A 12,268-nucleotide genomic window follows, 5' to 3' on the forward strand; every position below is an offset into this window, starting at 1 on the left:
TTGGTATTAATTTTTATAGTCAATAATAAAACATAGTAATGGCTTATTCAAAGAAAGAGTCTTTTAGCCCATTGGCGTGGAATTTGTGCCTTGCCCCAAGAATCATAAGGAACCTGCTCATATATGGATAGCAGTGCCATTCCACTGCAGTCTGGTGACTTTTGGGGTCTCTGGTATCTAAGAGTTTCTGTTATAAAAAAAAAAACAAAAACTAAAAACTAAATAAGAGAGAGGGACTTAGGAGTAGTAGGTGAGCTTGCAGTAGTGTAGGCCGCATGCAGAGAAGGGTCCTACCTGCTGTAGTAAGGTTTGGAGGGTGATCCTCATCAAGTAAAGTTTGACTTGTGTTCCAGGTGGTGCATTATGAAGTCAGGGACCCCTTGTGGTGTGTGCATGAGTGTTTTAGGTAGATACACGTTTATATACACATGCACATATGTTATAGGAAGTGTCACACCAAAAGCAGTTGCCATATTTTTGAGTAGCTAAGAGTCAGCTGTATGGGAATTTTGCCCAGGTACAGCCACTTCCCCCTTAACAGTGAGAAATAAATGAATCATTACAGTATTTCTCTAAATGCATTTTTTTCAATTTTACTTTTTCTGATCTTTATAATTTTTTAGGTGCAGCAGAAAGAAAGTGGCTTAAAATATAAATCTTTCCTGGACTTCGCGGGTCTTGATTTACAGATCTTCTGGAATTTTTACAGTAAATTAAAGCAAAAGTAGGTCAGAATTTATTATAAGGTGATAATCATGAACAAAACTGAAGATGATTAGTTTCACTCTTCTGAATGTACAGTTTTGTTTTCTGAATTTTTTTACTTTCTACTAGTGCATACTGTTTTGATTGAAAAGATTTGGTTATTATCAAAAATAGCACCTCTATAAAATATTTAGAAAGTGTTTCACAAACATTTTCTCATTTAATTATCCTCACAGCTTTTGGGAGTACATGTTGACCACCCCTAATCCAAAATCTGAAACTTGCTGGGCATGGTGGCACACACTTGTAATCCCAGCACTTGGGAGGATGAGGCAGGAGGATTGCTTCAAGTTTGAGGCCAGCCTGGGCTACGTAGTGAGTTCCAGACCTGCCTGAACTACATGACAAGACCCTGTCTCCAAAAAAAAAAAAAAAAAAATCAAGACATGCATTTCCTTCCTCAGAGGGTGGTCAGGTGGAGTTTGTTTGTAAACTCTTAAGATAGTATTCTCCAAATTCTACCAAGCCTCATGCCTGAAGGAGGGTCATTTGTAGGTGGCTATATGTCTCTCTCTCTAGTCTTCCTTCTTTTTTCTTTTTTTGGTTTGTTTTTTCAGATGGTCTTGCTGCGTAGCTCAGTCTCTTAGGTCTAAACTTACTATGTAGCGCAGGCTAGCCTCGAACTCACAGTGATCCTCCTGCCTCAGTCTCCCAAGTGCTAAGATCACGAGAGTGTGCCACTGTGCTCAGCTGGCAGCTAATGAGTTTAGAGCAGTGGTGGCAAACCCATAGCACATGTGCCACTGTGGGCTCTTCGTATCGTTGAAAGCTCTGAAAGGTTGACTGTCACTGCTTTAGAGGATGGAATCAACTTGCTCTTTGCTCACTGATGCTCTTTGTCTTTCTGCAGTCCGAGGAAAGAATGCATCTGTGCCCAGACCCTGCTGCTGCAGCTGCTCCAGAGCTGCTTCTCAGTGCTGCAAGGAGACGCACTTTCTGCCCCTGAGGAGAAACCCCCAGCCCGGTGCCCAGAGGAAGTGGAGGCTGCCAAGGCGCTCTACACACACTTATGTGATGGTAGGGGCTGAGTGTGTCCTTGAGCGCAGGCCTGTGCTGTGGCCCAGGCCCCTTACTGTGGAGGGGAGCAGGTCCTGTGCCACGTGCACCAGAAAGAGCCTGCTGCTGCGGGAGATGAGCGCTGCCTTTGGCGCGGCTGCGCGTTGCTGTTGAACCTTCATGATTTTCCTCTCTAACTGACTTGGCTCCCCCTTGTTTCGGATGACAGCTGCCTATGTTGAAGGGAATTACTGTCTCACTGCTCAGGACTAACTTCAGTCAGGACCCTGGGAAGAGGCCAGGAGATCGAAGGGAGAGATGGTAGTAATAAGTTAAGGGTGAGACAAGTGCAGCCGTGTGACACACGTAATGCTCTGCCAGGTTGTGTCCTAAGAGCACAGTGAAGCAGTGAATCATACTCAGTCACATGGGCTTTGTTTTAGTTAAAGGTAAACAAAAGTAATCTTGTTATACTGCCTTGCCTATGCACAAGGATTTCTTTGCTCTAGTATTAACAATAAAATAGAGAGTTTGTAGGCCAGTTAGAGCAGGGCTGTACTGTAAGAGACTAGCTGGAATATTAAAGCTGATCCCGTTGTTCATTTTTTTAGTGGTAGATAGACAGGATGGAGACTTCGTGCCCATGGAGATATTAAAACAAGAAGTGAGGAATACCCTTCTCAATGGAGCTGCAATCTTTTTTCCTGATCGACAGACCCGGAGGAATCATCTCTTTACCATGATGGTGACTATCCTCAGGACCCCATTCCTGAGTGGGTGGGATCTGTCAGTCTCTCCTTTCTCTGAATATACAGTCAGTTTAGTTTTCAGGTGTTTACTAGTACTACTGTGCACAAAGCTTCATGAGACACAGGCATCAAAGGGCATGGCACGGTACTCTGCTAATCTCTTTCATAAACCGTGAACTCACAAAGCTGGTAGGCTCCATTGAGCAACTTGCCAACCACCAGATTTTCTTCTGCTTTCCCAAATTATGGGGAAATTTAAAACAAAAACAAAAGTAGGCTAAAGGGTAGAATGAACCCTTCCAGCCCCCAAATGTACTCATCACTCGGCTTTGACAATGAAAAACCCAGGCTAATCTTGTTTTATGTGTAATGTACTTCCCCCTACCCCTCACCACCTAGCATTATTTGGAGTAAATTCTTGACATATTTTATTTGTAAATATTTTAGTATAGCTCTGTAAATATAGCCAAAGTTTAATTCTCATCTGGGTTTTCTTACCCTCCTAAATCCTTTCTCCATGTTACTCAGACTAAGTACCAGGGCTAAAAAATGCTCATGGTGTTTAGAAGCATGATATTACTGAGTAGAATATCCTGAACAGAGATCTGTTCCTCTTCTGTACTGGGAGCCTTTACTGAGAATGATTTTTTTTTTTTTTTGCTAGCATGTGTTCCACATGAAAAATAGAGCATACAATTTCTTGAGTGACGCTGGTGTCTGCTAGCAAGGGAGCCCTGTCTCTTGCCTTTGCCCATCCCTTATGGTAGCGATAGTAAGGACTCTTTCCTTCCCCGTGTTGATGGAGTGAACAGCACTGCTGACTGTTGTGGTGCTAAGCAGTCCTTCCCAGAGAACTGTGTTCATTGTGACCGCATCTTATCTTCCCCACTGTCCTAGGCCAGATAGGCTCTGGACTGTAAGTTCCTGGGGATCCCCTTCAACCCCTTGCATAGCCGTAGGTGTTTGCTATATTTTCTTAAAAGAAACTGAAATAACCTCAAAATAAGCTGATGACCCCATCAGTAGGTCTGTTACATAGACTCTAACCCTATAGGACAAAAGGTAAGTTTTGATCCTGTTTAAAAACAGTTCACAAGAAGTGTGCTCGATCACTGCCCTTTGCTGTTGGCGTGGCATGCCCATTAGTGAAGAGTATTCTTCTTTCAGAGGTTTGCTTTCTAGACATCTCCTTCACGATTCCCTGTAGGAAATCTTTCGGATGTTACCTGACAGTGAGGTCACAGTCACTTGCCATCTTCTTGCAGATGGTTGGTTCTACTCTCTCTAAGCACTGGACTAGATTTTAATTGGGTGCTGTGAGGAGTCTGCTGACCCATGCTTCCTCATACACAGGAACAGTGGGTGGTGGTATTTCGTGCTGCTCTTGATCCGTGGAATGTCATGGAATAGAGTTTCTGAGTATACACTTTCTGGTTTTGTAGAAGAATGTTTCTGAGCAGGAGCACAAGCAGTCCCTGCAGCTCACATTCCGTTCACTGTGCACGTATTTTAGGTAAGTTATAATTTTCTTCAATTATAGAATAGTTCAAACCTTTGCCAAGTTGTTTCCTTGAGTGATCCTCGTTTTCATGTCTTTTGGATTAGTACTTCCTGTGTCCAACTAGAAAAGCTCTGGAATGAGTTGTTGCTAGGCAAGAGTGACTGAAATAGTGGTTGAGTAATAATCTTGTTAAGAGGTTAATCAAAGTCCCTGCTATTATAAAACAAGTCAGAGTTCAACCCAGTGAGGACTTCTTCGTGCACTTCAATTCCTAAGTGAGTGTTAAAGATAAAAACTAAAACCAAGGGAGACTGGGCTTTATACCAGCGGAGATTGGGGGGATGTACACCCAAGTAGGTTAAACCAACTACACAAGCACAGGGGTGGTAGTTTACAGTGGAAGCAGCCAGGGGGGCGAGAATGTGGAGATCTGTCATGCTTTGACTACCAAGCTAACAAGCCCATAGACTGCATTTCTTCAGATGTAGACTCTTGAAGGAGGGAAGGGGCTAATAGCCCGAACAACTGCCTGCAAGACAGACTGTACCTGGTACAAACACTGGACTAACAGAGCCATCTGTATAATCAGGTAGCCAGGATGATGCTAGAGCCTGGGAATGTCACATGAAGGACATTTGTGAAGACAGGGACTTAGTGGCCTGAATTGTCAAGTTAGGAGTCATGAGATTAAGTGTATTTCATGTTGGTGGGTAAAGCGATGGAGACCTAGACAATTTACAAGTCTGTGATTAGAGGAGAACAGAGACCACAGTCTGTCTTCCTGAGCCACACTCTTCTCATCCCATGCAACTGGCAAAGAGATCTCCCTGAGTTCTGCTTTTGGACCCTTTTAAGATAGAAAATGTGAAATTCCTCTCCTGCTATCAGGTGTCGTGATTAGTTTGTGCCCTTTCAGTGACAAGGATCCAGGCGGCCTTCTGCTTTTACCAGAGAGAAGCGACCTGGCTGGCATGAACATCAGTGAAGTCCTGGCTGTCATGAACACCCTCCTGGCTGTGGCTGCACGAGAGGTACCTCCCTGCTGCCTCCCTGGCTGCTTTGCCTTATGCCTTTAAGGCAGGCACTGGGCTGCCCCGTGGCCTTCATTCATGGTGCGACTATCCTTTGTTACTTGACCTTTGTGTATGTGAATACAGAGGCTTCCCAGCCAGTCCCTGCAGACAGGTGAGGGCCTTTCCTTACCTGCCCCTTGATAGTCATCAAGGAGCAAGAGCACAGAAGATCTTGTTAGGACTTCCTGTACCCAAGAAGAATAGATTTCTCCCAAGTGCATCAATCGTGTTGGCCAAGAAGCCAGCACGTAATTGTGCATTTGTGGTATGAATTTTGTGAAAACCTATTTTAGATATTTTTTAAAAACTAAGATTACTTAGCAAAATGTATAGGCTAATAAATCTGAAACTGTAGCCTTTTTCCCCTATGCTAATGATATTTTTAATGTTTGTATTTTTTTTTTTTACATGAAGGATTTGCTTCTCAAAATGTAGTCCATACCTCTGGATCAGGTTTACCTGGGAAATCTGACAGAAGTTTGAATTTCCAGGTCCTAGCCCAAGCTAATGACTTAGACTCTCTAGAGATAGGCTTAAGAATGTACAATTTGTTGGCAGGGAAGCAAACCCCAATAATTCCAACTAGCCAGGAGGCTAGGGAGAAGGATTGAAATTTAGAGGCCAGTGGTATCATGGACCCTTAAGAAACAAGGGAGAAACACATAGAAGGGGAACTCCTGAGGTTTTTTTCTCTAGGGATGTAAAGCTATACAAACAAAATGCCTCAAAGGACAAAAGGAAAAGAATTTAAGAGGCCATCTTGAGCAACTTAGTGAGACACTGTCTCAAAATAAATAAAAGAACTGGGGATGTAGTTCAGTGGTATAGTGCTTGCTTATCATGCTTAAGCCTGAGTTTAATCTGGGCTTCTATGCGGGAAGAAATTCTTAACTGTTTTTTTTTTTTGCGGGGGGGTGTTGAGACAAGATCTTACTGTGTAGTTCAATCTAACCTTGAATTCACTGTGTAGCCCAGGCTGGCCTTGAACTCACAGTGTTCCTTCTGTCAGTATCCAAGTGCTAGGATTATGGGCACACATCACCAAGTCTGACTTTATCAATGTTCTATTTTCAGCTGTGACATTAATATTCTCTTAAATTTCCTTCCACCTACTGCTCACCAATATGTGCTGTTTGTCCCAGTTAGCCACAGCTCCTTCTAATCTCTATTTCTGCCATTTCCTACCCCTGCTCCTTTCTCCTGGGTCATTGAAGTTCTCCAGAGTTCTCAAATGCCTGAAGTCTTGTCTGAGCTCTTGCCCTCTCCATCCTTCCTCTCCGTTACCTCTGGGCCTTCAGACATGGCTTCACGTTCTCATCTTTTTTCTTTCCCCTCCCTCTCAGTCTCCCTCCCTTCCTTCTGTCCTTTTCTTCTTCCTCTTCCACCACCTCCACATCCACCACCACTTCCACCACCTCTGCTCCTCCTCCCACCACCTAGGAGCTCTCACTGAGCTACGCCCTAACCCTTCGTACATTCATTCAGAGGCGGGACCTTACTGTGTTGCCCAGGATGGCTTCACACTTTAAACCCTCCCACCACATCCTCCCAAGCTGCTGAGACTGCAGGCACGAACACTGGCTTTCATAGATGCTGCTGAGACCTGGGGCATTTGGCTCTGAGTCAGAGTCTTCTCTTTCCACTTGGTCATGTTTGCTGTGAGATGTATGTGGGGACATGTGGTAGCATTTGTTCAAGAAAGTTTCCCATAGCTGCTACCAAACAGAGATCAAATACATGTTCTTTCCATGTGATACAGAGTGGATTATAGGTGTCATCAAATCTCCGAGGCCACAATTCACTGTCACCATTAGCATAGTTTACTGAATCATCTTGCACTGAAAACATCAGCAGCAAAAATTCCCAGGGACACAGATGCCACTTAGAGAGCTACAAAAGGATGGGGAATTATTTCTAAGGTGAGAGAGATTTGATCAAATCCTCAGGAAAAGAGCCACAATGAGAAAAGGCAAGGTGAGAGAAAGGAGAGATGAGAGGTAGGGTTCCTGAGGTACAGAAGGAGGTGTCCTATGGAGCAAAACCTCATGTAGGTTCTGAAAAACAACAGGGGGAGAGGGAAGTGGGTTTTTTTATTTTTATTTTTTGGTTTTTTTGGAACAAGGTTTCAGGTTGGCCATGAACTCACAGAGATTCTTCCGCCTCAGCCTTCTGAGTGCTGCGATTACAGGTGTGCACCACCACATCTAGCCAGAGGTTCAGTTCTCATAATTCTGTCTTTCTGGGTTCTCTGCTGAGCCAAACGCCCTTCTGTGATTTTCCCTTCACACAGGGTTTGTTTGTTTGTTCGTTTGTTTGCCACAGTATTTCTTTGCTCCCTTGCAGTGTGAGCTGCTGATGCTCAGCGGGGCCCGCGGGGAGGCTGGCTCTGTGCTCTTCTCCCTGTTCTGGTCTGTCCAAGGCAGCCTGCTCTCCTGGTGCTACCTGCAGCTGAAGAGCTCAGATTCTGCAGCCAAAGAGCTTGCTGTGGACCTCATGGAAAAATGTGAGTGTCAATGCGGGATGCCACAGGCAGGCTGGGGTCTGGGTTTGTACTCTGTGAATGCACGCCCTTTACTGACTCACTCATCAAGAGTTTCTTTTCTTTTTTTTTAAACCACAATTCAGATCTGTGGGTCATGTTTATCTTCAGAAACAGAAATTTTATATACATGTTTGCCAAGTTTCCTGTTTGGCCATGGTAGTATCCCTGCAAGCTATTTATCTATCTATCTGTCTATCTATTAATTTTGAACTGGGGTTTGAACCCATGACTTTGTGCTTGCCAGGCAGGCGTTTGTGCCCCTGAGCTATATCCTCACCCCTCCCTGCATATTTTTATTGCAGAATTTGGTCATTCCACAGCCTAGACACTGCCCTGTAATCATGCAGCACTTTGAGATGACAGCTCTTGTTGGGAGAGCCTGTCATCTTGTCTTAGTCAGTCTCTGCACAGAAAGACTTGTGTGTAAAATTCAAGGTGTATGTTGCCAACCCATTTGGAGCCGTTCTTTCTTTTGGGTGCTATTCCTAGTCCCCATTTTTATTCCCCAATGAATTTTCCTATGCTTACAAAATTGAGAAATAAAATGGCAAGTGTAAAAGCACTGCTGTGACCCTGGCCTAGTCCTGAGAATACTCAGATTGATGTGCTATCAATCCAGAGAAAATGATAGGGCATCCACAGATGCTGAGAAATCATGTGGGGAAATTCAGTTCGTCGGACTTGCTTTCAGCTACTGTGACAGCAGCTCTGGTGGTGGGTCCTGCTACCTAGAGTTCGCCTTTCTGGTTAGCACCCCTAATGCTTGAGCAATTGTAGAGTAAAAGAAAAGGGAGGCTGGTGGTTGGGTCCGTCGGCTGTGTAACTTCATTGTAGACAGAGTCTCTCCACTTCAGTAAAATTGGCAAATACAAAAAACTGTACTCATTTTACACTGTTTTTCCCTCCGAAGGAAACCATTTGAATGCCGCTCATTGGTCTCGTGGTCTTTACTCTAGAATCCTCCATATTTTCTGGCCCCCTCTTGCTTTATTTACCTTGTGACAACTAAGCATGTGATGTCTTCTGTAAGATGTAACTTTTTTCTCTTTATGTTTTGGTAGATGTGGTTCAGTTTTTGGCAAGCACAAGAGTGATTTTGGAATCCTTTTTGTCACAGTATAGTGGAAAGACCATAGTAGAAAAATTGTGTAATTCGGTATTTTCAATGGCGACGCGCCAGCTGGTAAGAAAAAGCTTGTAGCTATGTGTATGAACGGGGTGGGACTTGGCGCGGTATACAACCCAGACAGAGTCTGGTAGATGCAGGGTGCTCATTCTTTTTCCTCTAGGTCATTTTCCTGCTGGACTTTTGCACTTTAGACATTCCACACTGCACGCTCTTGCGAGAGTTCAGTACCCTGACAGAGCTGCTGAAGAAGCTCTGTAGCGACCCAGAAGGAGGACTGAACAAGGTAGCTCAAGCTGGCACCTGAGCCAAAAGAGATGTAGATTGGTGGTTTTGCCATGTGGATAGTAAATGCTGATCAAGCTGATTGCCATAGTTAGTGTTAGAAAGATGCCTAGGACAGCATGTCTAGTCCATGTAAGTGAATAGCTACATTGAAGTTGAGAAGAACAAATGCATGTTGGAAGCCAAATTATGTTGGATATTTAAAAGAATTGTCTCTCTTACCTAACTTTATAGTATATCAAGTTTTCTCATGGTCTTGTTTGAGTTTTACAACAACCCCATGGCAGTAGAAAGGGCATACACGTTTAACAGGTAAAAAAAAAGCAAGGGCTCAAAAAAAAGTGGAAGGGAAAGTGGTCTTGAATTTGTCAAAGTTCCAGCTAGGGATAAAAGACCTTTAAATTCCTAACTCAGTGTTTTCCCACTGGAGATCCATACTAGGAATGATCTGTGGGACACAGTTCTGGATCTGGAGTGCTGACTTAGTGGTAGAGCCAGGCCCAGTGTGTATAAGGCCCTGGTTTTGATTTTTAGCACACACACAAAAAAGAAAGATTCTGTTATGGTTGAAAGATTGAAGGATTAGAGCTGGTCAGAGTTCCTACACTACAGCAGAAATATGTGTCTGCTGTGCTGAATGTGGGAGTCTGTTGGTTGTTGTGCGCAGAAAGGTCAGGTGTGTCTTTCAGCTTGGTGATGGTCATACAGGGCTGTAAGGCCTGCCTGGCAGTCGCCCTGCTAGAGAAACAGTCTGGTGCACGTGTCTGGCCATGGAGTGATAAACACTTTCCTCTTGGCTCTTCTGTTTGCCCAGCTGGACGTGGAGGCCTGGCAGCAGGAACAGCCCGTGGTGCTGCACACATGGACCAAGGAATCTGCCCACAACTATGAAAACAACTGCCACGAAGTGTCTGTCTTTGTTAGCCCAGGGGCAACCTATTTTGAGGTAGAATTTGATGAGAGGTGTGAAACTGAAAAGAGGTAAGACTCATGTGTCCTTTCGCCCCCAAGTAAGAAAAGAATCAAAAATGAGAGAAGGAAAGTAGTAATGGTTATTCCTTCGTAGGTATGATTATCTGGAATTTACTGATGCTAGAGGTGGGAAAACACGCTATGATACCAAAGTTGGCACTTATAAATGGCCCAAGGTAAGAGAAAACACCTACTTATGTGGCTGTTCTCCCTCGTCTGCCCTCAGTATAGTCTTTAAAGGGCGGCCTTTATGTTATGCTTCTATAAAAGAAGAGTTATATTAGAGTTCAGTAAATTTCAGTCTGCCAACTGTTTTATAAATAAAAGTTTTTGGAACACAACCATAGCCTTTGTGTTACATTTGTGGTCTGTTTGGCACTGCAGTGGCAGAATGGAGACTGCAAAATCTAAAACATTGGCTATCTGGTTCTTCATAGGAAGAATCTGCAAAACCCCTGGCCTCAGTCAGCATTGTCACTCTTAGCAAAAAAGGGTCAGTGGTTCCACAGGAGGGGCCAGCCTGTGGTAAAAACCAAGAGTACAGCACACAGTAGCGGGCCTGGCCTTGGGGCTTAGGTAAAAACCCACCTCTCTAGTGTCAGGAGATCTGATTGGGAGCAGAGGCAGGGTGAGCGTCTCTAGCTGAGTGGGTGCTGGCTGCGTGGCTGGCTGTAGCCCGGAAGCCAAGCAGGGGTTCTCTGCGGTTTCTGCTGCTTCTTGAGTAGCTGTAAATTTTGTGTTTCAGTCACACCTTTGTACCTTTCTCCTGTAGTAGTTTTGGACTTGTGGAAATAAAGACCACTGTTAAATTTAGATGTTTTGGGGGCTGGGGATTTAGCTCAGTGGCATAAGCGCCTGCCTTGCAAGCGCATGGTCGTGAGAGTTTGATCCCTGTGGTACCAGTAAAAAAAAAAAAAAAAATTTAGATGTTTTGAATCCCAGAGAGCATTCTTACTACTAAAATGCCGCCTCCTGACATCTGTTTGCTCACATGACTTGTTTTTCTCTAGAAAGTGACTTTTAAGGAGGGTCCTCGGCTGCAGTTCCTCTTTCACTCTGACAGCAGCAACAATGAATGGGGCTACAAATTCACTGTCACTGCCTACGGGCTCCCTGACGTTGCCGTGTCTTGGGGGCTGGATTTACAACTCCTGGTCTCCCGGCTAATGGGGCGCCTTGCCTCCCAGTGTATGGCACTGAAGTCTGCACATCGTAAGTCCACAGCCCTGCCCTTCCTGTCTTCCATTCATGCTGAAGAGCAGACTGTTACCTTCTTTGTAAATTGCCCAGCAACAGCAGTGCCACAGTGTCGGCCCTCTTCCCTTTCACTCCAGAGCAGGGTGTCCCTGGACACTATAGTCCTGAGGGTTCTTGACTCAGACTTTGGACTTCTTCACAGGTGCTCCTGTGGATTCCCTCACTGCAGGACAAGTAGGGAGGGAGTGGGGTTTGTTTGTTTTTGTGTTAGTGGTATCATAATCCTTTTTTTATAGGTAGATTTAAGTGTTCCCCAATGAGAAGGCAGAAATGTAGAATACAGTATGTATCTCTTAAATGACTATTTATGTAAATATATATAGATATAGGAATATAGATTTTGTGTTAAAATACTTTGTCAGGTTGTTATTAAATTCTCCTGAGGAGGCTGGGAGTGCAGCTCAGTGAGTGCTTGCCTAGCATACATAAGGCCTGGCTGGGTTTGATCCCCAGCACTGCAAAAAACAAAGCAAACTAAAAGGTAAATCCTTCAAGGAACATACAAAATAAACCATTTTCTGCATTTTATTTCTCTATCATTTCTCGAGTTTTTCTAAGTATAAGAGTAAAATATTAAAAAATTATATTTTGGAGAAAAACCGAAGTATAATGATCTTTAATCCAAACAATCAGAGATAACTATGTTAATATTTTTATTTGTTTTGCATGTAGTCTTTATATCTATTTTTATCTATGGTGACTTTTTGGTTTTGTTTGTTGTGAGTCTGAATTTTTTGGCAGTGCAAGGGCTGAACCCACAGTTCCGTGGGGGTTTAAGCAAGTGCTGTACCCACTGAGCCACACCCCCACCCCAGGGTGAGTGTTTATTGTTTATCAAATCAAGTTTACAAATTATGCATGTTTTCTCATAATTAATATTATTAAGTGGGCTTTGTTGCCCTAGGGGTGGTTCACACTCTGTTTTCAGTTTACTAAACAGGTTACTTCAAAGCCACCTTATAACTGGAGTTGTCACCCAGACCAGTAGCATTTCAGACTTAC

At 43.9% G+C, this 12,268-nt stretch overlaps 1 protein-coding gene across 1 annotated transcript in view; it reads left to right on the top strand.

Moving 5' to 3' along the window:
• Positions 1-12,268, top strand: part of Zzef1 (zinc finger ZZ-type and EF-hand domain containing 1) — a 116,015-nt gene that overhangs the window by 43,040 nt on the left and 60,707 nt on the right. Inside the window, exons 14-24 of the mRNA XM_013152041.3 lie at positions 624-724; positions 1,616-1,782; positions 2,373-2,506; positions 3,953-4,023; positions 4,928-5,042; positions 7,428-7,587; positions 8,688-8,809; positions 8,916-9,038; positions 9,852-10,018; positions 10,104-10,185; positions 11,020-11,221. Coding sequence (XP_013007495.2) covers positions 624-724; positions 1,616-1,782; positions 2,373-2,506; positions 3,953-4,023; positions 4,928-5,042; positions 7,428-7,587; positions 8,688-8,809; positions 8,916-9,038; positions 9,852-10,018; positions 10,104-10,185; positions 11,020-11,221 — 1,444 coding nt within the window. The remainder of the gene's footprint in view (positions 1-623; positions 725-1,615; positions 1,783-2,372; positions 2,507-3,952; positions 4,024-4,927; positions 5,043-7,427; positions 7,588-8,687; positions 8,810-8,915; positions 9,039-9,851; positions 10,019-10,103; positions 10,186-11,019; positions 11,222-12,268) is intronic.

This window comes from Cavia porcellus, unplaced genomic scaffold, assembly GCF_034190915.1.
Source record: "Cavia porcellus strain 051 isolate PalLab524CR breed Dunkin Hartley unplaced genomic scaffold, mCavPor4.1 scaffold_6, whole genome shotgun sequence".
Taxonomy (NCBI): domain Eukaryota; kingdom Metazoa; phylum Chordata; class Mammalia; order Rodentia; family Caviidae; genus Cavia; species Cavia porcellus.